The following is a 27,593-nucleotide window of genomic DNA, read 5'->3' on the forward strand; positions in this document are numbered from 1 at the left end:
GTTACCATGATATTTTATACGTATTCGCATTTCTATATGCTATATATTTCATCATAGTTAATGTAATTAGTTACAGTTAAAATTATTTATTATATTTATCTCTACATCATTTCTCGTAACTATAATTGGACAAAACCTTTATGTCACTTGGAAAAACAAAATATTTCATGAAATCAATGAAAATATCTCTAGTTTTATAATCTTTACTTTAAAAAAAAAATTCTGCTGTAACTATTCTAAATACATTCTATTTGCCTGTTTGTATACACTTACAAATATATAAATATACATATATAAACCCACTGTTGCCACATAGTTTGACGCTAGCCGGTAGATGACGGGGAGCCTGCAGTTCACCTACACGCGTACATAGGCGCTCCTCTCACCAGAACAGCTGTCCGCGCAATACACCACAACGTTGGCGCGGCACCCCACTACGCACCGGCGGCTTATAAGCAGCAACACTTATGCAAAAGTATTCACTCTCGGACCATCACAAGGAGTAAATTAAGAAGAAGAAGAAGAAAGAAGTCCCCTGGTTGGTCCAACGTGGGATCTCTAAGCTGATGCCGATATCCCCGACGGAACAGCAGGCCTGGCCGGACCGGAATGAAGCCCACTAGCCCCCAGGAAGCGTAGCGGTGAAGTCGGAGCCGGACGAAAAACGCTCATGAAGAACCAATTCGGCAACGCCGGCGGACAACGACCGACGCCGATCCACCACTACTGGGGGGTATCACTGCTATTCTGCAGTGAGGACCCAACTGTCACTGAGAGGAAGCTCAGTCCGATTCCCTGGACGACCCGCAAATCCCCGACTACAGCTCTTGGAGCCGAACTGACATCGCCGAAGACCAGCTACCAAACTCAATAGCCCTTCTCTGGGGTTCCTCATCAAACGCAGAAATAGCTTTTCTCAGGGCCACCGATACAAAACCTCAAACAGGCCGTTTCTGGGATACCATAAGCCCTCAAAAATGTGCCAAAAGCCGTCGGAGCAATTTGACGACCGCATGCACCCTCATACACACAGATAAACACACCCACGCGCCCGTGCTACAAATGTATGTTGAGTATAAGTTAATAGTTGTGTAAACGTATGGTTGTGAAATTTAAAACCTCGTATTGATTATTATTCTATTGCTTAATTTTAAAAGTAAAATGTTTTGATTTTATTATTAAAAAAAAAGTATATAATTTAATATAAACTGAACATGGAAAGGAAGGTCGTAACAAAATAGTCATAACATTCGCTCAATTCTATATAAAACAAAAATCGATTATTATCTAAAGGGGTTACATACATCATAATTTAGCGTTGAGTTTTTCGCTAATGACTCAAAATGAAAAAAAATTAGTTCACTAAATCCTTAAAAACACTAAGAACATTTTCATCGAAAATATATAACTACATGTGGATCGGGATGGTAGTTTGGTAGTTAAGATAGTATATTCTTTTATCTTTACTAAAAAAATAAAAATTCAGCAACAAAGCTTTGTATTTAAAACAAGGATATTTGTTACCATTGTTTCCAAATGATATTTTGTCGATATAAATCATAACAGACTCAGTGAAATCTAGTGTCAGGAAATACAAAACTAAAGTTACTCCGATGCCAAACCCGTATTAATTATAACTTAGATCAGTGAAAAGCAATTAAATATGCAAATGAATCAGTTAGCGGATCTGTTAATTTATTAATTGGAACAAGATTCCTATGATGAGGCTGAGCGACTGAGTGCACCACCTATTGAATACGAACCTACTCAACGAGTCCGGGAATTACGCCAAAACATTGAAGCAGATTGAATTATTCAACAGGCTGTAGTGTTGAGGAAAGGGTGGTTTAAGGGTGTCGAATAATGAAGAGGGTGACATTGAATAACGTCTTTGTAGGTGTCATGGCAATCAATTGTAAGACATGTCAACCAAGAACTCAGCGTTGTCGTCAACTTCCCTTTTAACTAAACAAACTTTTTGTATTTAGGTAATGGCCGCAGAATACTAGAAACTTCAAATGACATTACGGTAAAGGTATTTGATGAATAATCTGATGGTGAAATTATTGGGAGCACCTATGTTTGTCAAATGGTATTCGAGTTCGATTTACTTTCAGTGAATAGGGTTATAAATCAGAATATGATATAACTTATATAATAAAAAACCTATATAATAAAATATAAACACTTGCCATAGCAAATTCAGAAATAATTTTAAACACAATGTGTATATTAAGTAAGCTTCCCCCCTATATTTGCCTATAACTGTTAATTTAGACCAACTTAAAAAATCGTGACCGTCATTTTGGTTAAGATATCAGTTTTGGACATAAATATTATTCTTAACTTATTCTAAAATATTGGCAATCACCTTTTTTCTGCCATATTGGATTCAACCTAATTTTTTAAATCTCACTATTGGTCACATAACAACACATCATTTGCAGGTAAAATTTAACGAAAAATTGAAGAAAAAAATCCGTATTGATGTATCTCTCCATTTGAAGAATAAAAAGCTTACTGACTGTGGTCACTTCTTTGGAAAATCTTTTGGCCTAAAAGAAAATAATACTCAAAAACAAATGTAATCATGATAATTTATTGATTCATTTTATAATTAATTATGACTTGTAATGATTAATTTATCTCTTAACATTTTTTTACAAATTTTAAATAAATCGTTGACATTCGTTTAATAGATTTTTTATTTTAAGTCGGAAAGTTGTACAAATAAGCATCCTTAGTGCTTTTTTTAAAATTATGTTGAATCCAGTATGGTAAAGATTTAACTTATTTTAGGTTAAAAATAGCATTTAAGACTAAAATAGATATGGCATTGGCCACGATTCTCTAAATTAATAAATATTGAATTAAAATTGCAGGGAACTTGGTTTAAATACCATGTAAAATAAAGGTGAACTTAGTTTATTTAACAAATGCGTGTACAAAATTCTATCTTCCATTTCCTTATCTGTTTATTGAAGAGGAAAACGTTCTGTAGAACATATTTAACTTGGATTTTAAATCATAAAACTAATAATTTGCGTAAAAACATATCTTCATTTGTTTTCCCGTTAATATTTTGTATTATAAATTTTGTTATTTCGAGTAATTTTATTGTTTTACTTCATAAAATTTTCCATTTCAATAATTAGCTTGTACATGATTCAATAACTGTTGATTATTACTTCTGTATTACAAACTGCAAACACTTTCTTTAAAGTTTTTTTTTTTAGTAAAAACTTAATATGGCTCTTTTCAATTGTAAAATCAATGGAAAAAGCTAAATTCAGAATACTATATTTGTTTAACCTAAAAATGAAACAAACACCAAACAAGAACTGTTAGATTATAAAATATACATTTAAAATATGGTTCCTTAATTACACTTTTACAGGAAATCTATCATCTACATATATTTTAGTTTTACAAACCTTAAAAAGTCTGTAATCTAATTAAAGATCTGATTAAATGGTATGTGGTCCTAGATTGCTAGGATATCATATTTAAACAGTAATTCTATGTAAAAGTTGTTAGATTTTATAATTTTAAAAATAATTTTTTGCATCTTTATTTTATCATTTTTAGTGGCAAACGTAAATATTTTGATCATAAAATGTATTATTAAAGATGTAGCAATTCTTGCAAGTAAAAGTAAATTAAATTGGATAGAAAAAAGTTTCAGGTATAAATTACAGTTTTGATACGGTAAACTAAGGTATAAAAAAAAGGTATAATTCATGTTAACTTATTTAAAAAAATATGTTAATTGTTTTCAGAATACTAAAAGATCGATACAATAATTTACAGTTGTATCTTCGTTTAAAAATGAATGCTTGGTTAAATTTTTTTTGTTTTTATTTCTGCTTATCATTTTAGATAAAGTTATTTCAAAGGATTTAATTAATTAGTTTGAAACATACAACGGTAAATTTCAGCGCCACGAAATGGACAATCCAAAAGTAATTGTATGGCCAAATACTTTATAGTTAATTTAAATACTTATAAATGCAACCTAACTCTTTGTATTATTGAAATTTTCCTTTAGAAAACCTATATGTGTTATTAATAGTTTCTTAGTTTCGGTAGTTCTGGACGAAAAGCGGTTTTTGTATTTTATATTTGTTAAGCTGTTAAACCAAAAATTGTCAATTTTAATGTGATCCTTCAAACTTCAGTGAAAAAGCTCAGATCTTACGAAGAATTGCGTGTGCGTGATGCATGCTCACAACCTGGAAAGTTCCTTGAGCAGTTTGATGGAGTTCTTTGTAGCGTATTGAAAAAAATTGTTCTTGAGAAGAAGTTCGAACATTAATTAAATATGAATTAATATGATTATGATCTTGTAAGTTATTACGATTTCTTGCGTATTTGTTTAAAGATAAATTCAAATTAATAAAATGATTTGGTTTCTTTTATGAATCCAGTGAAGAAATATTTTCCAATTAGGGGCTTTACATATTAAATATAGACATAGAATTAATTGCATTCGGCAGAATAGAGAAATTTTAATATGTTCTAACGTATCCTATACCTCATTTATACTATACCTTTCTGTTTAACGTCAAAAGAATACTTATATATAAGAAAATACAGTATTACTCGCGTAGATAATTTCTAAACAGAAGGAAATCGTTCTGGAAAATTCATCAACTTGAAAACACTTCAACAAAATTTCCTGCATAAATAATTAATAGGATATTTTTATCAGTTTGTCAATTACACAGTGTTCACTCGTTTGTTTTTATATAATAATTAACGCAAAAAACTATTCTCCAATATTCTTTCAACTAAGTGAACTTTATAACAATTTGCATGCATATTGCATGAAGAAAAAAGATAGGGGACGCAAAAAGTAATAAATTAAGTTAAAACGTTGTTTAAAGAGACTTTGCGCGTTGTAATATGGGCCGCTCTCTTGTATTTAGATATTGTTTCGTATGGTGTTCGTTGGCATGGCTTACGAAAAAACTGGCTCACATACAAAAGGGCTGTCAGTCAATATAATGAACTTACTTATATAAATAACTTACTTTTGTTAAACTTAACATCGTCTACATGTCCTATTTTAAGATAGAATATTTGTTATGCTATCTTAATCTTTTTCACTCTCTGATAAAAATTTGACCTACATTTTTATAAGAAAATAAACACTGTAAATATGTACACATTTAACAGTAGCCTCTGTCCTTTTTTCTTTTAAGCGAATCTTCACCAGTTTATATACTGCATACCTAAATATATTTTATTGTAGTATTTTAAAATAAAATACTTAATATATAGAACAAATAAACAGTATAAGAGATAGTAGTCGCCCTACTGAGCACATCAAAAACATAAAACGTAAATGAAATCGAGCATATGATGTGATTCCTCTGATCAAAATATTAAGATAAGATATCCTACATGAACATGGTTTATAAATGCTGAAAAAATAAAGATTTATTTTCACTGTAAATAAAAATCAAAAACATTATTATCCTTAAAATCAACGGCTAACCAACTTACCACAATTCAAAACAAATGCTCAAGCAATTTCAGTTTGAATGTTACAGTATATACCATTTAAAATATTTGATTTCCAGGCAGGCTACTTTAATAAAGAATAGCAAATGATCACTGACATTATTATTACTCGTATATTAACTTTTTCGTAACCAGTACTGTTTTTATTTATTATGAAATACAAAAGGTAAGAAATTTTAGATTGGATTCTCTATTCCGATAGTAATTCATTTAAACCAGATAAAATTTTTTAAGTTTTTCAAATTGTGAGAAGCAAGTACTCATAATAGATTAAGAGAAGAGTTTATACACTATTATTAAGTATCAAACATATATATAGCTTACTTTCCTCAGGATTAATTAAAACATTTTCTTTATTGCTAATTTTAAAATATTTTGATGATTATTTCAATTAGATAAAATAGGAAACAGTCATTTTAATTTTATAACAATTCTGCCCAAGTAATGTAATTACAATAAGTATATCCATTTAAGTCCACGTCTGCGGTCCTGGTTAGCTTGGTGCAGCGGGTTAGTCTGTTTATTTCAACCGGTTGGTTGGATGAACTACTTCGAAAGATATAAGCGACTGCACAGCCAGAGAGGTCTGAGAATCAGAGGTTATGCAGCGTTTGTAGAGCGAGAATAAGGCCAGGGTTTGAAAGGCCGCTCAGAACAATCAGGGCTGACGATATAATCAGGAAATTAGTGGAGGGCATTGATGACGATGAGCTTCCTAGACTTGTCAAACACTCTGGTGAAGAAATTTTCAAGATGCTGGAAATGGCTAATACTTCATTCACAGAGAAGAAAGGACGAGACGTTATGTTAATACATGATTTGCGACCTATTGCAGCTAAACAGATGAGTAGGCTTATCGGATGGCGCCAAGTGTCAGGAGATTGGAGGACGAGGCTGAGATTAAAAGTGGACTATTATTGGTTGACAGTCGTGGGGCCAAGAATGTATTCGGCGGTGAGGAAACAGATGTGAGACGTACTGTCTACACGACAGTAGTGAACTCAGAGGATGTAAATTGGATGATAACCGACTGCTGCTGGAAACTAGGAAATATGGGAGTGATAGCTCCTTATGTGTCGCCGGCTGGTAGAACTGGAACCATCTTGGAATGATTACTAGAGTGCGATGGTAGACGGGCAGGTAAAGAGCGAATGTTATACATTTATGAGTCTATTGGAGACCGGAAGGCGACCCAACAGGGTGAGCCGTCAAATAAAGGGGTGAAGTTTTACTTAACTGTTCAAATGCGTAAAAGAAAGAGTAAATAATAGTGTGGCTAAAGTGCCATCAGTTAGGAAAGGGAACGCCGATTAAGTGCAAATACGTGTCAATGCATAGGAAATGAGCTTATTAAAGTAGTCCATCAGGTAAAATGTGTGTAAGGGGTTGCAGTTTGAGAGGTTGGTCGGTGAGGTCGCCTTATATACTAACACATAAAGGATTTAGAACATGACGCAACAGCTGCTGAGGTGGTCATATCGGTGGCGACATGGAGACGGATTTGAGAGTTGCATTCTTGCGGCCGGCTTACGGAGGATCGCATAATGCCACGATAATCGTGCCAGGATATGATTTTAAGTTTGTCGAGGTTAAGAGGATTCAGATAGGCTGGATTAATTGCAGAGTATACCGGAGGGAGGAAACATTAAGATGTTTAGATGAGGGGAGAATGGCCATATGGCTGCGAAGTGCGAATGGCCAGACCGGTCTAAACTATTTTTTTTATGTAATGGAAAGGGTCATAAGAGCAGTGGATGTCAACAGCAGCCAGTTAATACAGAAAACAAAGAGAAACCACTTGTCGGAGGGGCTGATGGGGGCTGCAGTGATGGAAAATTCACCTGTTAATACGAATTTTTCAATTTAATGCAAACAGAAGCAGAAGAGCTATGGATGTCTGCTGTCCAGCGAGGTACTGAAATTATATTACTGATTGAGCTGGATTGGAGAAAAATCGCCGATGATATATGGGTTGTGTCGACTGATTCTTGTGCGCCGTTATTAGTCTCCTGTGGTACAGCAGCAGTATAAAGGCGCAAGGCTCGTCTATATAAGGGTGGAACTGGCGAGGGTAGTTTAGTGTATATCTGTCGCCTAACATCGTGTTTTAGTTCATGGGAGAATGATTGATGATTATGGTACAGGAAATTATCAAATGGAAGTCGAAAATCGTCGAGGTGGGTGGAGATTTTCACGTTAAGGCTAGTAATTGGAGGTCAACCTATCGATTATCAAACAGGTAGAGTTTTTGAGGACGCTATGGCTTCAGTGGACCTTCAATGCGTCAGTCGAAAGGCGAAATGACGTACTTGAGAGGAGTAGTAAGGGTCTGAGTCCCAGATATGACACTTGTCAGCATGAGAGGCTTGCAGAGGTTGATGATATGGGAGGTGTTGGAAGAGGAGACTCTTGGTGACCACCGACTAATTACTTTTCAAATTGCCTACATTATCCAGGAAGAACGGGCAGGTACCAGGAGAGTGAGATTTCATCCAGGCAGTGTCACAATTCAGACCGGCTATTAACACTGAATTTGGCTATAACGAAGACAAGGACTTGAATGAGCTAACCGACGCAGTATTTTGATTGGGTGTGATAACGGGTGTAATTAACGAAGTAACTGCAGGGCGTGTAACAGAAAATTCGCTGATTGTAAATTAAATCTTTTCCGACATAAAAAGCAAAATAAAATTAAAATTACGCACAGAACTACATATAAAATTTTCTGTGTAATTTTTAACTATATTTGAACCTCATATCCTCAAGCAGGAAGAAAAATAAGAAAACCCTGAATGGAGATTATTTTTTATACAGCAATTCTTTTCCTTCATTACTTACAGAGAATCATGATAATTACAAAAAGAAGAATATTTAAACGAGTTATAAATCGACTAGTGATAAAAAAATAACAGTTGAATTGGAATGAAAAAATAAAAATGAACTAAGGTACCAGAAATGTTAATACGTTTTATAATAAATACATTTTTTATAAATAAAAGTTTATTTATTTATAACAGTGTCATCATCACCCGTTAAAAAGGTAATATAACCAACTAACCGCATAGGAGACCACGAACCTTCCGGTTTAACGATTCTACTCCATACCTCATACCCTTTTGTAGTACAAACACCCCATTGTTAATAATATATTTCTCTAGAGGCTGACTCTTCTATTTGTGTGTACCACAAAACCATGTCGTTTTAGCCTTGTCTGTACAGCTATTCTGTTTACCGCGCTTGTGTTAATTTGAAAATATAAGATCAAACATTATTTAATATTATTACGAAATAAAATATTTGTGTCCTGGCAGAAGTAAAATCGTACAAAAACATATCATATTTTATATTCGGGAAGAAAAAATTAAATAATTTTTTAATTGGACGTTTATTTTTTTTTCGCGAAATTTTTTATAATTTATCAATTAAAAAAATTAACCTATCTTTAAAAAAACATAAATATGTCTTACTTGGCTACTTAAACTACGTAGGCTACTTAAGGTCCGAGTTTTAAACGCCTCAAGCTAAAACGTTTAAGTTTATTGAGGTTAAATAATTTTATTAAGATATTTGAGCATTTTTTAATAGTAAATTTTATTTGGTTTACTATAATAACCATTTAAACTGCCAGAGTAATAATGTTAGCAAAATGATAAATACTGTATTGTAAAACAATAAAACTTTGCTCTTTTATAATCCATTCAGTTTCAGTAGTTTATTCATGGTTTTTAACACCAATATGAATATTGGTTTAACTTTCCAGTAACCCACAATATTTTAAAGAGGTCAAACTAATAAAATATTCAATACACGCTCTTCAGAACATTAATAAGCGCTGTTTTAAAGCAAAACAACTCAGCTTATTTCATTATTTCAACAAACCACCGACATAATATAACAATAAAAAATGTATTTCTGCATCTCTATGAATAGATATTTCCTTAGTTAAAAATCGTATAAAAATATACTGACAAATTAATTAATTCAAAGAGAAAATTCATGTAATGACGCTTTCCCTGTTGGTATAACGCAAAACCAACAATGAGATGATTCATGAAAACAACTGAAAATGATCGTTAACACAAATTATGTAGCAACTTCGCGGTAAATTATTCATGTCTGTTTAATTTAATAAAAATATTTTCTGTTTTTAATTAATATATTATAAATTTCTCAATGCGTGCCCGTATATTTCATAAAGTTTAACATACCTGGTAAATAACGATATTCTCTGCTAGCATTGTAATTGGCTTCTGGTATTCTTAATTCACATATGAATAAGGTGGGAGAATTGAATTCTCCATCTTCGATTGTAAGTTTGGCTGAGATGTCGTAAAGACCATCTGGTGTTTCTTTAGGTTCTCCTATAACACTCTCCACCCTGAAATAAAGATAAATATTAATATAACAAAAAAAGTAGAAAAATGTTAAATAATTTATTAAATTCACTATTTGTTATGTACGTGTAAAAACACTTTTTTTATTTAAAAGTGTTTTAATTCGATGATAAAATATATATTTGTAACACTGTGTAAGAGAAATCAAGATAAACGAGATAAAACAAAAAAAAAAAACATTTTTGATAATTGCGGTTGTGGAAAGCTTTTGTAGAAAATTTTCTACCCCTGTAGTAACCTATCCGGGTTGTTTTTAATTAAAACTGGGGTAAAACTGTGCATGTATTTCAGTGGTCAGTTCACTCTCTCGTAAAAATGAAAGTTAGTTTGCTCACGAGCAAATCACTTCAGCTTTAGTTCGGTACGAGATTTATTTTACTATAATTAGAAATTTTGTAGATGTGTGTTGTTTATTTTATCAATTCTATGTAAGAATAAAATTAATAAATTCAATAAAAAAAAATAAATAAAATTAGATAAAATAAAAATTTAATTTATAGCTTTGCTTATTTACGTGAAGACTATCACGTAGATCTGCATTATTTCCATATATATATTACAAGAATGAAATAAGATATCGAATGGAAATTTTAAGTAGTGTTTTTCTGAATTTTAACAAATATTATGACTATTTTTAAGAGACTAACTTCTACCAATAAACAAACTGTAAATTATTCTATTAAATGTTAAAGACTTTTCAGTTATATATTTTAAATATACAATTTAAGATAACCATTATAATATCAATTTTATTATTTCGGTTTTAAAAAGTACAGTAATAAATACAGTTTTATTACTGCAGTTAAGAAAATTTTCTCAAATCGAAATGTTTTGGGTTTTCGGCTTTTTTAGACACCTCTGGTCCAGTGGATTGCAATCAAAAGGGGAGGTGAAAAACTAGATGTTACAGCAGTCCTAAATCCAAAATTTCAACATCCTACGACTAAAAGTTTTCGAGTTATGCGATGATCAAAATGGATATTTCCGTTTAAATCTGAAAACCGAAATTTTTTGCGACCGCAATATTTCCTTTACTTTTTACAAAAAAGTAAAAATAAATACGATAAATGTGGATCAATTTTTCATAAACGTACAGTGTAATTTGTTTATTTATTTTTTGGATCATCCATTTCAGTGGTTTATAGCATTTATTTATCTATATTTAGTTTTTTACACTTTAACATCAGTTAATCACACACTGCATCATCAATTTTTTAATATATAATTTAGCCAGTTACATGTTACAGTGGTCTTTTCTATAGTTTTTCCATTACATATTTCTCTATTACCAGATCAACTAAACCTTGGCAGCTTAAATTTAACCGCTGGTCTCCGTGGCGCGAGTGGTATCGTCTTAGCCTTTTACCCAGAGGTCCCGGGTTTGAATCCCGGTCAGGCACAGTATTATTCACATACACGCTACAAATCATTCACCTCATCATCTAAAGCAAAACTTAACTGTGGACTCGGAGGTTACAGAAAAAAAAGCATAAATTTAACCTTAATACTAATTTGGCTTTTTGCAAGATTCTGAGACAGATTTTTTTCTTCGATTCGTTTTAAGACAACAATTTCTAACATTATAAACGCATTTAATTTTCAACGTCGTCTAATAATACCGCATTTAAAACGTCGCTTACATTTTCTTTCTGTTTTTCCAATTGTCCGTTTTTCGCTATTAGGAGCACTTCAATCTACAAAGATGTATTATAGTTTTCTTTTGTTTTTTTTTTGTAATTTCTGTATTTGTATTTAATATTAGGAGATTTTTTTTTTAATATTTAAAACTAATGTTACTTCTGTCAGTAAGCTTTTGATTACTATCTTAATTCATCCATCCTTTGTAATTTAATAACTACATAAATAACAAAATTCTGCAACTTCTTAAACAATAAATATGACATTTAATGTGGCAGGTTACTATACAGAAAAATTTCCTACGTAAAACAGTATATCTCTGATTCGCACCATATTTTACACAATTAAATTTTTTTTATCGCGTTATTTATTACCAATATATAACTTAAATTGATGTTAAAATATTTAATTGTAAATCTAGTGTTAATGCTGCAATCCGTTATTCAGTTGGTCAATTTTTTAATTATACTTCAACTTTATATTTTTTTCATTTATTGTAGAAAATAACCAATTTTTTTAAAAACAGCTAATATTATATGATTTAAACAAAAAAATCAGTTACATTTTTTTATAAAAAAACGAGTATTAAATAAATGGTGTAATTTAAAATTATAATCTGTGTTTTTACGCACTTTTTAGTTTAAAATTATGAATGTAATTTATACAACAAACTTAAAAGCATTCTCTTCTTGAATTCATTTGTTTGCTGGAAAATCCGGTAAAATGAAAATAATTTTGTAACAAACACCTCTTATTAATTTCATTAAACCGGTATAATGGTGTGATAAATATTCATCGCAATATACTGTAAAGTCCGTGGTTAGAGTAATGTATTTTTATTAAAATGAAGAATAATGTATTAATATTGTGAACTACTGAGGTCGCTTATAACTGATTATTTATACTATGCAGTTAATTTTAATATAAAATTTTATATATACCGTGTAGAAAACACGTCTCAACTGAAAGTAAAAGAAATTTATATAAAATACCCTCAATTCATGAGGTTAAAATTTTACCTTTAGACAGAATGTTTCTGTTATGGATGAGAAAGTCTCTTTCTATTGAACAGAGGAGCGGAATGCATGTCTAAAACAAGCTCTTGTATTAAACAGAAAAGTACACAGAACCTTTCTCATACAACATCCCCAATGCGGGAAATTAAATTCTCGCCATCATCAGAACATCACGAAATGTGCCCTTTTATTACCAGTGTTGTTTCTCAATCTCACTTAAGTGCTGTAACCCTTTGAAGCTACCCATTACCATGTCTAAAGCATCAGTTTACTGTAGGAAAAGGATGTCCTTTTAATGACTGTCATTTTTTGTAAAAGTTTTTTCAGAGAATATTTTACTATATTTTTTAATATTATTTCATGTGTTAAGATTTATTTTAATTAAACATACGATACTTAAACTGTATAAAAATAATTATCTTCGTTCCATTTAATATTATTCTATAATATAAAATTTTGCTATAATTATGTAAACATTTTATTTTTACATGAAGCCGCAAAATATTCCCAACGGTATACATTTTTGTAAAAAAAATAAACGAATATTATTAATAATTTATATTTTTCTTTGTCAATGAGAGCAGCAGTAACATTAAATTTTTATATTCGTTTTTTTAGCGATTTAACAACGTTCAGTAAGGCAGTTAGTTACTTTCAATCTGCATGTAATAAATTATCTATCTGTGTTGTTGTAGTGCTCTTTAAACTTTAGTAGATATTACTACCACAATAATTAAAAAAAGATAAAATAACCAATTATAGTGAAATTTCATTTTAAAAAAAAAATCATAAAATTCAAATAATATACTTATATACTGTATCCAGAAAAATATAAATGAAAATATATATTAAAATATAACAGCATTTTTTTTTTTCGGAATACCATTTACGTACTGAGTGTCGGACTTGATAACATGTTCCGCATGATGTTATTAAGAGTGCGTATGTGTGCCTGCATCCTACCGACTAAACCTCCTACCTCTCCGACTCACCACTCCTAGGGCCGGACCAGCAGTTGGGAGGTGTCATCGGGCTCACGGGATTCAGAGTCTCCGTGCCTCATGACAGTCGCCGACCCACACAAGCGCGGACCAACAAGGGCTCCGCAGGGAGCTGTCCTCCTCTCCCTCGCCCTCCGGGCATGTTTTTCTGCCTCCCTCAAAGGACTTACATTGTTCTATTCAACCTCCACGATGGTCGGGGGGGAGTGTACTTCAGGCCTTCGTCATGTCCAAGATCTAGTCTTCACCCCATTCACGGTGATCTATCAGTTGCTCTTCACTATCTCCACAACATATCTCTCCACAGCATCTCACTCTTTCTGCCCAGTGAGCATGTAAGTGATAGTCTCTTCTGAGTTTTACCGGTCAAGTCCTAGTTCTTCTCTCATGTGAATCCATTCAGGCAGGTAAAGGTGTACTTAGGAGAATCTACTTCCCCGCAGTAAATACACCACGAGAAATCTCTTATCCCACACCGGTGAAGGTATTTACCAAATTTACCATGTCCGGTCAAGTGTAAGCTCACTTCATGGCTTAATACTGGGAATTAGCCTCTTTATCCACATACCTTTATTCGAGGCTTCTCACTCGGTCTGCCATTTGGTGACGAGTAGCTCATACGCTTCATCCTATCATGCCTTCATGAGTTCTGACTGGCTGGTTAGCTCCGAAATGTATAGGTGGAACACCTGCCAACACCTCTATCGCCTCCCTAGAAACCGTTTTATATGCAGACGTAATGTTCAGCGCTGCCTTCCTTTGGAGGAAGGCTAGACTCTGAACGTTTCTTGTCCGCTAAAATGCCTCATGCCAGGCCGTATAGCATAGAATAACGCTGAGGTGGCAGGTAATAATATCAATCTTTGTTTATCTGCCCTGAAACCCCCATATATTACCCATGAGCTTATCCATAGTCCGGATCGCTTTTTCCGCTCATATTGTACATTCCATAATATGATGGGTGAAGATATCTGATCGCTCGATCCATACACCTAAATATTTTATTTGTCTCTCAACACGTACATGAAAACCTTACACCTCTGTGGTTATGCCTCTTAAGAATAAGAGACAGTGTCCTTCCGACCGTTGCCTGCATGGTCGTCTTTTTCAGAGCTAACTTCAGTCCCTTTGTTTTAAGCCAGTCACTTATCTGGGTCACGGTCTCTGTAGTTATTATTTCAACCTCTTGCTCCATTTGACCTGTCATAAAAAGGGCCAAATCATTGGTATATTCTGCGATGAATGTATCCCCTGGGAATTCTAACCTTAAGAAATCATCGAAGACTAGATCCCACAGGATAGAGCTCAACACCGACCTTTGTGGAATACCGCCACGCATGTTGAATCTAACTTCCCCTTCCTCCGTATTGCCATCAGGTTTCTAACATATAGGTAGTTGTTTAATACCTTATCAGATGAACATTAATGTTTTTCTCCCTCAGTGCCACAAGCACAACCGGCCAGGAGACACTGTTAAAGGCGTTTTGGACGTCTAATATTATAATCATCAGGATTCGTCTTGTACTCCGTGTCCCTGTGGCTCGATCTTTACTACACGTGTCACCCTTTCGATGACATCCATCGTAAATTTGTCTCAACAACATTATTTAAAATCTAAATAACAAATAATTCTTGTGTACTAAAGAGTATCATGTACAGATCGATTAATTACTGTTTTGTTTTTTATTAAGAACACTACAGCTAATATAAAACACTTAAATGCATTTCATAAAATAAAATTTGAAAAAATAATACGTTTATTATTTTTTATTTATATCTTATAAGCTAAGAAAAAATAAGAATAAATTTGTATTAAAATATTTATTAAATACAGGCAATAAATTGTCAGATGAAAGCCGTAACTACTAGAAAAGACAATTTGGTTCAGGAAGAAAACGGGTTCAAAGAAGTCAATTTCAGACCTAATATTAATATTAGAAAGAACGCTAAATAAAAAAAAGAAAACAAAGCTTTTCAAATAGTGTTTTTTTAGATCAGAAGAAGGGCTTTGATTAAAAAAGCTGCAATTCAGAAGGCAAGCTGCTGTAATGTAAGAATTAGGGCAAGAATCTAAATTTTTCTCGTCGCTCTTTCGCTCTTCAACTTATATATTGATTATGTAATAAAATAAGTTGATAAATAATTTGAAAGTAGAGTTACAATTTAAGAAACAAAAATGCAGATATTGTGATTCACTGATGATAATGTTGTTTTAAACGTAAATTAGAAGCGAGTTAAAACTAAATAACATTAATTATTGGTAGAAAGAAAGATGGACGAAGACTACACCTAAAAAATAACAATAAAAGAAAACTTATGACATTTAACAATACAGAATAAGGATGGCCAATATTAAGACTGGGAAATATTATTTATACTCTACTCTTTACTCTTTACTTATAAAGAGTTGTCATTTTGAAGAAATCAAGATTACCAACACACATTCTTGTTCTGTGGCAACAAATTCGGTTACGTCAATAGGAATTTGGTTTATACGGTGTTAAGTAAAAATTATTGTTCACAAATCTCTATTGTCATTCAACTAATGCTTCTATTTCTCATTAAATTCGCGGTATATTTTATTTAGCGTAAAAGTAATATATATATATTTTTAAATTATATTGCAATAGATTTTATATATCAAATTGCACATAGATTGTCTTTTAATTCAGCAACCAAAACAAATCTCTCTGTTGCCATCAAGTTCGAAAATATAATAAAGTTATGTTGATTTATGGACGGGAAAAATATATATGAATTTTAATTTTAATTGAATATGCAGAGATTTATCAGCATTATAGGTAATAAAATCTTACACAAAATTACAATAACATTCTTTTGTATTCAAATTTTTAATCTTGACAATAGGAAGAAATTAAAATATGAGAATTATAACAAAACATACTGTATTTTAATAATTTCTAGGATAGCAAGTGGATCTACAAGTTACATTGATTTACAATAACTTATAAATTTTGGACAAGTGTTGACAGAAAGTGGATGCTATGATTCATATATTTTATGATGTTCTTGTAAGCAGAAGGTGGAGTGGAAACAGTGGATCGTTACCAAATAACTATTTTATTGCTAAAATTAATTTTAGCGTAATATGGCGTGAGATGAAGTGAATTGGATTGCAAAGAAATAGCGTAAACTATGCATTTTTTTAAATTTCCACCAAAATAAAAGATTTTATTGTTTGTTGTTTTTAATTTGGGTTGAATTAAAAAGAAATTAAACTCAGAAAAGGATTTATAAATAAAATTATTTATTTTTAGTATTTAGTGTCTAATTCTATGCAATTAAAATGAAATTCAGTAAATATTAATTTATTGGAGCGTAAACTAAATGCAGTAACTAGTTCTGTTTGATGAAGAAGTTAATTTCAAAACATTTAGGCTGAACATTTTATATTACCTAAAATAAACGTAGCTGTAGGAATATTATAAACAATTTTTGAACGAGTGGTTAATCTCCTTACAAAGTTTTTTACCATATTTTTACATTAATAATATATTATTATTAAAAAATTAAATTTTCTCTGAAGTATAGTTTTTGAAAATTGTTTACTAAACTGCATCAAACTAAGAACTTTTAAAAGCTGAGAAATACACACTATAAATTATTGCTAATTTTAATTGATTAATAAAATCTGAAAAAAAAATTGGTTAAAGTGATATTTTTAAACAGACAGAAAGTCGTGTTAGGAAAAATGTATTAGCGGTAATTTAAATTAAAGCATGCGTTAAATATATTTACACAAAATAATCATATTTAAGTGTGATGTATATCAAAGTCTGTTTTTTTCATTTCAAGTTAAAGTAAAATATCTCATTGAATTCAGTAACTTTTTACCGTGATTTAGAAAAAAGTATGGTCATCTTTCACAACGTTTAATGCTTTTTTGTGTAATGGAGAAAAGTTGATTTAACTGAAAAATGTTGTAAAAAAAAGAATTATGATATAACTATTGGAAGTTTTGTTACTAATAACTTCTCAATATATTTCTAGAACAAATGACAAAAAAAATGATAGATTACCAGAAAACATTAAATATAATTGAAAAAAAATACTTTATCGTAAAATGGTGATATTTTTTTTCAATGCAATAAAATTTGTAACAAATTATATCCCAAAGGTTACATACATATAATGGTTAAGAGGTTGATATAAATTTTTACAAAGAAGAAAAAATAAAAAGAAGTTAAAACTAGAACAAACTATCTCCGTTTTTATAGACCTTTTAAAGATTTTTGTGGTAGACTAAAAGCACTGTAGATATTACAAAATAAATTTATTTGGACAGAAAAGCAGATATAAATTTATTACTGAAATCAGTTACGGAGTTAAACCTTGACACATCTTCCACTGATATTCTTTTTATCCCTTTTATCCACTCTTTATTTTCTTATTTATTTATTTTCTCCGATTTTAACATTAAATAAATTTCGTGTGGTAAAACGAAATGGTCTTTATTTTTACAACAGTTTTCAGACGATACACGGTTAAAAGAATGATTCTTTTATTTTAGGCGAGAAATACCAAATAATGTTTCGTATATAGATGACTTATTTTACAAGACAAGCTAACAAAATTTGATATGAGAAAAGATGGCTGCTCCGTGTTCGTCGTGCGATACATCAGAAGAGGAGAAGGAATAGCCCATTATCTGACTTACGGCAAGAGGGGGACAGCAATTTGTGCACACACAAACTCCAGTCTCAGCCGCAAACTCACCGGGGTTTAACCTGCGTTATCAAACCCATTAACGCCATTTACGTTATGGATTGGTCATAATGGCCTCATAGTCATCTCTATTGTCTTTATTGCTTACACGATAATTATTATCATCGAACTTTAGTGAAATACGTAAATTTTCTTTACAGTTTAGTCATATACAAAAAAATTAATTAATTAAATAAAATTAAAGAAATTAACAAATAAAGTATACTAAACGATTGTTGTTCAATTAAATAATCAATTATCTGATCGAAGGGAAAACCACATAATTCTACAGTGTTAAACAATAACTGGAATTGTGTTTAATATTACCTGAATACATCTTCAAGAATTTAAAAAGAAAAATGAAACATTTTAGTAAGTAATCATAATTTACATAAAATAACTTAAAAAATCAGCGACTGGTAGCCAAATAAATATATTAAGCTATATATATATTACCTACATTCTTCCGAAATTAATGATTTAATTTTTATTACCTATACAAACATGAATAGTGAGAAAAGTTGGCTTTTAGCAGGCTTCCTAAAGTTTTTTTTTTGAAAACGTAAAAGTAGTAGATGTATTTACAAATTTAAATAAATGCTGAAAAGTCTTGGAAAATATTTTCTGTAGAAAAGTACAAAGTAGTAGTAAATCATAAATAGCTTCATTAAAAGTTTGTGAAAAATATGTCTGTCCGTATTTTATCAATGAAATTAGGTATAGATAATTATCTTATCGGATAATTTTATTTATAAAACTCTTACTTCTTTCTTTGTTGTTTTTCTTTTATTTCATTAATTCTATTCTTATTTTGTTTTATTTTTTTTTTAATTTCCAATTGTGTGTGAATTTTTTTAACATATTTGTCAATTCAGCTGAAACAAGTTTTGTTACACTTAAAGTATCTTTCATGTTTATTCTAACATCCATGCTTTGAATAAAAAATGAACACTCTGATTACGTGAAAATCTTACAAAGAAGATCTGAAGTTATAAAATTGTTATTTTTTTTTTTTTTACTACCATATGACTGTGTTTATTATGCATCCATAAATTGAATATTTAACATAACGTATTTATTTTTACGGAACAACTATATTTCATGGGGTTATTATTCTCGTAAAAGTAAATCGGATTTTGGCTCTTACATTTCTTCAAATTATTTCACTTACTTTGGATGAAATTAATTCTAGATAAAATATTTTTATTTTAAATTTTACTGATAATAATTGTATCATAAAATTTACGGTAATAACACTTATCATAACATTAATAATAATAATTACAATGAGAGAGAATTTTAAAACCGGAAATAATACTACCGAAAAATATACAAACATTGTAAGATAAACTTTCAATTGACTAGTTATTAGAGACAATTATAGAAATGAAAAAAAAAAAATGCATAAGGCAAAATTTAAAACGCAAATGAAACATACCTTAATCATCCATTCCCGACTTTCATTGGCTGTATTGATCTATAACAAATATTGCTACCAGTATTTTTTTTTCGATTTATTACAGTTCCTTGAATCCTCAAACAATAATTTCTGTTTGAAAATCCTTTATGCGTAAATTAATGTGTATTTTTCTTTAAAACTCAGGAAATTTAAGCTTCCATTTATGAAATTTGATTTTTTAGCTTTATTTTAAATTTAACAGAAATTGATCCTGTTAACGTTTTAAAAATGTTGGATTGGGATAAAATCTTACTGAGGGATACTATTTCTCCATGAAAATTATGCTTGTAACTTCTATTTATCAATAATTATTTATTGAAAAATAAAATATTACCTATTTATCAATAGTCAATTTTAGAAAACCATGATTATAAGTGCCATTAAAATTAATACTGTAAAACAATTTTTTTCTAAATATTTGGAAAATGCGCTTACCTGTAAAAAAATGTAGTTGTTATTATGAGTTCAAGTATAAAATATGTTCTTCAATAAAAAGGAGTTTGTGAAATTTTTGCCGTTCAATCTGCCACTTTGGAACAATTACATTGTTTGTTTAAATGTCATCGGCAGTCGATTTATTTTCTACTACAGAAGTAGGTATTAAACGTTAAATTGTAAAAAAATTTGAGTTACAACTCAAATAGCCGTTTTAATCATTTCAGGAGCACATTTTAATGTTATAACAAGTAAATATTGGTTTTCGTATATTGTTTTTTTTTCAAATTATTTTTGTGCCAAGTGTAAAAATAATTTTCAACTGTATTAATTTTTATGTATTAATGTATTAATTTATTCATAAATTAATACAGTTTGTGTGTGTGTACTCAATATCACTATTCTTTTCAAATTTTAAGGAATATAATAAATTTTGGCAACTATTATTATGACACTAGCTACAATCGTAGAATAATATTCTTATTAACCAAGTAAACACTTAACACATAAACTCTTATTCCTTATGGAACAGCAATTTTAATTAAAGTAAGAAATTTAATGCCGGTGTGGAAGTAAAGAGTTAATAATAATTATATAATTTCTTCACTTTTCTGATTCTGTCACCTACAGGCTAAATTTAAATCCAGTGTACAGAGAGTTATCTTTTATTGTTCGTTATTTCACAATCCCAAACCCAAAACCTATTATAAGTTAAACACTCTTCTAAATAGAGCTTAACACAATTATTTTATTTCTGTATAACAATGACCTCATCCACAACTACGATCTAACTTCTTATACGTTTTTTAATAGCTTGAAGAGTTAAACAAACATTTAAACAACCGTACTTAACTGTTTCTTCTTCTATGTGAAGGTTAAACATACCAAAAATTCAAATTAAGTTTCCATGTACTTCCTAAAATGTTATTTTCTTCCCGTTAAGGAAGTTTGTCACTGATACTTCTTCCTTACTTGTTACAAAAAAAGGATTTTTTTCTTTTTAAAATTATTATGTTTTATAACTTTTTTTTAGATTCAAATTATACTCTGAACGTTAAGTTTTAAAACTGATTTGCAAGTACTACAGGAAGTAAAGTTTCATGATGTTAATCTATAAAATAATTTATTAATAAAAGTTTTATAAAGGCTGTTTAAAGTTAAAATGGTTTGTTTTACAAAATTAATGTTTCTGGCAAGTTAACTTGTTAAAAAATAACAGCTTTTTCATAAATTTCTTAAAACCACAAATAGATTTTACACATTTATGAAAGTTAATTTACGTAATTGTTTTCAATAGATACATTATAATTAATTATTAGAAAATTCTCATTCAATTTAACAATATTTAATATTAATTGAATTGCAGTTTATTCTGCGAATAATTAACGGATAAATAGTAATGTTTTTCTTTTGTTTGCAAATTAATTATATATATGAGTTTGATAGCAAATATTTGTCGTTAATAAGTTTTATAATTCCGGCTGCGTGTGAATGTTGGAAGGTAGATTTAGGTAAATATTGTTATTTATTAGCTACCAACGTACAAATTATTTATGCTTACAAAAATTAACAACAGCAGTTTGATGGTCAATTATAGTTGCTACGATGGATGATAATAAATTTATTTATGTGCAAAAAATGGCATGACTGGCCGGGACTCGAAGCCGAAACTCCGGATGAAAGAGAAAATGCCTATATTCCACTGCAGATATCAGCATAGTAATGCGGGAAATTATCATTAATTATACCGTATAATTATGTTTTATCTTTTATTATAAGTTCGTTGTTTATAAATTCGCTTTAACGTTAACAGTAAAATATGTGGAGGTTTTATCTGAATTTTTAATAATTTTCTAAAATCCCATCCAGTTGATTGTATTACTAAAATTCATGTTCAAAAAACCAGATTTTGGACTCGTACCTAATAGTGTCACGACATGAGGATTCTCTTAAAACTGTTGTGTAAAAAACTATTATTATACATACGTATTATTAATGTATAATATGTATTATTAATTTAATATATAATGTATTATATAGTGATATGAATATTCAAGCGCTACTATTGTACTTGTTTATGCATATTTCATTTAATAACTAGAAACCTCTTGTGAGGGTTTTTTAAGAATTTAGAAAACTTGATAGGTGTAAATGCGTCCATTACTGTCAAAGGCTATTGAAGATTTTACTAAAAACTTTTTTGACCAATTTCATTTAAGTTTAGCAACCGCTTTCCTAATTTCAGTGTACATAATATCGAATAATAATAATAACTCTCGCCCATTCAAAGTTATAAAAAAATTTTCAAGAGGGCCAGAAAATCAAATTATTAAATATTTTCTGAACGTATTCCGCAATCTTATTATGTATCACTGCTAATGGGGAACAAACCGATAGTTGATAGGATCAACTAGATTAAAACATAAGTAACATTTAATGAATTTCAGATATTTAAAAATAGCACCACATTTTTTACATAGAAATAATTATGCTTGAATGATACCAAATAAGAATGTATTCTGCACGTGGGACCCGGTTTTATTTGTATCATTGTTGTTAAGAAATGATGTTAATCTTAATAAAACAATAACCTTTAATGTTATTTAATAATATGGAAATAAGAAGCAAAACGGAACATTTAGTTAATAAAAATATCTTTGCTTGAGGCGATACATATAACACAAACCTTTTACTTAATAAATTAAAAGCTGTTATTATTTGTTAGACAGTGCCTGAACATTAGCTGGTGAATTGAAAAAAATCATTATGAATTTACTATCAAAACTTTTGGTAATTTATAAAATTTTCCAGATATCTGTCACTATATGGAAAAAATTAAAATTGTTAATGTTGTTTTTTTTATTTTGTTAATAATGTTAATATCAGAAAATAAGTGAAACTGATAATTAAAACGCTTTTATTACTGGCAGTAATTTATGGATTTTTATTTTAATAGAAGCTAATTTATCTTTCATATTTATACATTAAAAAACACATTTAATGAGACTTTTCCTAAACTTAATGCAGATTATTCTTTACAAATGACTCAAAATAGACTTTTTTCATTTCTTTTTAAATTTAGTTTCAAAAATTTAAATGTATATTTTATTTTTATGAATGATCTTTAATTTTCATATTACGCTTTTTATAATTTCTTAGAAAAATTGTATTCTTTTAGAAGTGAGCAACAAAATTATCACATTATCAACAATATAGTTTACTTATTAATTGTTATTATTTTTATTGAAATTATTCTATACGCAGTAAATAAAATAACATTTCTTATAATAAATAAATAACAAAAATTTAGTGTTTCACTGGGTTGCTTCAATTTTTCTATCCATTAATTCATAATTGAAGATATTTACTTTACGACTTCTAAACAGGAGGTCTGCATTCCACCCGTATCGTATATATTTTTTATGTCCGCGCATAACATTTTCCTATTAATCTGATTCAAATAAATCTTGTTGCCATCGACGCATTGCTTTTCGTGGTGGTGCCATGACGTTGAAAAAATTCTTTCGACTCAAAAAATTGGTCAGAAAATTGGCAAAACCATTTTTTTGCCGTCCGACAAGTAGGTAGGGACAGTAAGAATCCTGGTATTCGATATGCATGCGGCACGTTAAATGATGTTTTATGGTCTTTTATAGCGCAGGTTAAGTTTTTGCACAAGATACGTAGATTCGTTAATAGAATCATAAGAAATCGATATCTCTCGTCTTAACCCTTTCAGGCCCCAATTTACATTATATATAATATACAGCATCGGTAGGGACAGTGGGAATCTTATAATTCTATATACGTATGTACATCACATTACATGGTCGTATGCGGTCTCTTGCAAGGTCGAACAAGTAAACTTATTTATAATACTCGTAACGCTGTTGATATCAAATTGTATCAACATAAACTTGTTCTTTTGCAAATACTTTTTCTTAAAATTTACTACAACTGTATTTAATGTTGTACCTTGCAATTTGTAAACTGTAACAGGCCAACTTAAAATTAAAGGTAGCATACGCCTTTCTACAGCTCCATATCCCTTAGTAGCTTGAAATGTTGTACCTACTGGTGTAAAAAGTATGCATCCACCATTGTCTTTCATTTTTGAACCTATTGTTTCGTCATCGAATTTTATTAACACAGCTTTTCGTAACTCACCGCTTTCCGGTTGGTCCCTTCGATGGGCAGGCCATTTGAATTTCTTTACATTCACATAGCACCTTATCTTAACTATCAGAAATCGATATATTACACCTGAACATAACTCTTGAACCCTCTGCCAATGATACGTATGCAACAGGCCACTACAGTTATGACGTTATGACATAAGATTACCGGGAAGAGTTTTCCCATATGAGTTGCAGCTTCTCATGATTCACCAAAAACGTTAATAGCATAAACTTTATTTGTTTTTGATATCATATCACTCATACTACGATAACCATAGTATGAGTATGAATTAACCATAGTTAATTCATCAACTAATTTAATAGTTGGAAATATTTTTACAGAATTTCCATCTGGAAATTCGTATGTTAGGGCTACCCTCCTTTTACACAGCATTTCCAATTGGCTAGTTTTAACTTCGCCAAAATGCAATTTATTTAATACATCGATGAACTCCATATGATTTCTTTGTTTCATGTTTATTGTTAACTCATAAAATGAAAACAGATGCCATAAATTTATTTCTGTTTCGTACCAAGGAGGTTATTATGAAATAATTATTAGGATAATAATTATGCAATAATTATTTAAAAATAAATGGAATCGACATCAAAATGCACTAAAAGATAAGAAATAATTTAGTTCAAATACTTAATTAATCTCTTGGACAAATTTTTTGAATCGGTGCCAAAACACATGATCAGAATTATGTGGTACTTAAATGGACCTAAATATGGCGTATATAAAAAGATGTAATAATCGCAAACGGGAAAGCAACCAAAGCACATAAATATCAATTCCACTGATGTAATATCTGTATTGAGTTTATGTAGTATACGTTTTAAGTATTATAGAACAAATTATAGCTAGAAATTAATTTTCTGGAAGCAGGCGCCAATTCTGAAAAGTTTATATATATATATTTATATAGGGCCTAAAATATATCTAAGTAAAGTTTTCTGATATCACTAAACATTGGCCCAGGAGATTGAAAAAATGGGATTTCGAAGACAAAAAAAGTCATACCTCCCTTAATAAGCACAGTATCGAAACGGTTTAAAGTGGTCGTTCTCTAAACATTACCTAAGGCTTTTGTCTGAAACAATTTTTGGTATGACCAACCTTTTCGGTAACGGATGACCAAAATATTGCTGGAATTGTAAGAAGATGGGAGCTTGTCGTTTGCTAAATATGTGAAAGTTTTTTTCACATGAAACCATTGTCAATTTATTATCCTCTAATTAGTGCTGGTGAAATCTACCTCCGCCTTTCAACGTGCCGAAAGGGATTTTTTTTAGTTCATTGTATGAATTATATCGAAAGTCAGTCTAAGATGTTTATGACGTCAGATTTAATGATAAACACTGACAGAGAACGAAATTATTATAATATTTTTTCTACCAAATTAGCTTTAAGTAACAGAAATTTATAATAATATATAAAAAATAAAACATTTTTCTCGTAAAAAATACATTTTATAAGTTAAACATATTTAGCAGAAGGTATAATTATTTTGCAGTATTTATGCTTCTCTGGCCTTACGTGGAACTTTTGGACTTACTAGTAATCGTTAATTATTATGTTTTTAGACCAAGAAAGAAGTCAAATGTGAAATAACATTAATACTATAAACACAATGCTTGAAATAAGTAATTAAATTGATTCAATAAAGATTCACCTACTTTTGGCGTACAGCCGGATTGTCAGCAAATATGGTCATGTTTGGTTTCGGGTAAACACCCTCAGCTTCACATTTAACAGTAACTTGCTTATCTTCATCTTCTTTGGGTTTTAATTCTTTAAGCTCCAGAGATCTCTCGGGCACTGAAAAACAAAATGAAAGAGATTATTACAACATTATTTTTTTAAGTTAAATTTTCCTTTCTTCATTAATTTGCATAAACATTAATTTAATATATATATTTTTTTTAAATTAATGCCTTTTAATTACAATTGAATTGATGACTAAGTCAGAACAATATATATAAGTATCTTCTATTTTATCTTTTAATTCACGTACTTCAAATAGTTTATTTCGCCTTTCACAAAATCTGAAAGACGAAAGTCCCACTCAAGCAAACTAATCAATCTACTTTAGTATTTTAACTAAAATAATAAAATTAAAAAATAAATCCAGTTTTCAGAAATTATGTATGTTTTTTATAAATTAAAATGATATACATTTTTAAGAATACAGAATGAGAGGGAACATTTTATTTGTATTCGTAAATTTTTTATGAAAACTTCAGTAAAAAAATCTTTCATATATTTATTTTGTGTATTATTGCAGTGCAATAATTTTGATAGAGGTAGGAGGTTATTACATACACAAATACAAAACTTGGAATTCTACAAACTGTAAAAGAATTACAATTTATTACCAAGAAATTAAAAAAAATTATTATAATATTCCAAACAGTTTACAATTTAAAATTATTAACCAGGATTATAAAATGGAAAAGTCAGACAAATTTTCATCTACCTTCGAAACAAAGTAAGTATTTTAATCAATAGTTGTGTAATACTTGGGCTTTAATTTGTTTTTATTGTCAATTATCTATTAAATAAGGCTACAGATCATCAGAACTGGGAACTTATATATATACGTGTAGAATACACGGTAACGTGTACAATCACGTTACCGTCGCACACCCGTAACCATCTGCAAGCACTTAAACGTTGTCAAAGTAATTTTTGTATCGGAATTGAGTCATTTCAACCGGTGAATTGTTAATAGATAATGGTAGATAATGTATTTTTTCAATAAGTTGAGATTTGGTAACCTAGTAATAGAAATTTTATTAACCTAACAAAATTAATCTCTATTCAGTTGCATTTTTAAGTAAGGCATGAAGTCTAAAATTTATTCGTTTACTTAAAAGTTAACCTGTTGAATCTATTTATTGTGAAGATATGAAAGACGTTGGATGTAAGAGAACAGTACAATATGATTGTCTTGGGAGTCGTAGAGCTTGTTTCCGGTTAGCGCGTGCTCAGGCCGTGACTCGTCACGCGGGTGCTCATGCACGTCGCACGCCAAGTCTGTGGCAATTAGTGGTCTGACACCAAACATTAAAACTTAAAACTACTGTATTCTATGATACTAAAACATAAATGGAAAAAATATTAAGAAAATTATGTTACTATTGAACACTTCTTTGTTTCATTTTTATCAGCTATTAGGTTTTGAAAAAAAATCAACTGTTATATTGTAAAATAGAAC

General features: G+C 30.1%; 1 protein-coding gene across 2 annotated transcripts in view; it reads right to left on the reverse strand.

Annotated features, from left to right (window-relative positions):
* LOC142318888 (uncharacterized) overlaps positions 1-27,593 on the reverse strand; it is a 409,398-nt gene that overhangs the window by 131,182 nt on the left and 250,623 nt on the right. For both annotated transcript variants that reach the window (XM_075355511.1, XM_075355510.1), the window contains exons 3-4: positions 26,053-26,194; positions 9,735-9,904 (exon numbers count right to left, since the gene is read on the reverse strand). In XM_075355511.1, the coding sequence (XP_075211626.1) occupies positions 9,735-9,904; positions 26,053-26,194 (312 nt within the window). The remainder of the gene's footprint in view (positions 1-9,734; positions 9,905-26,052; positions 26,195-27,593) is intronic.

The sequence above is a fragment of the Lycorma delicatula genome, chromosome 2, assembly GCF_047948215.1.
Source record: "Lycorma delicatula isolate Av1 chromosome 2, ASM4794821v1, whole genome shotgun sequence".
NCBI lineage: Eukaryota > Metazoa > Arthropoda > Insecta > Hemiptera > Fulgoridae > Lycorma > Lycorma delicatula.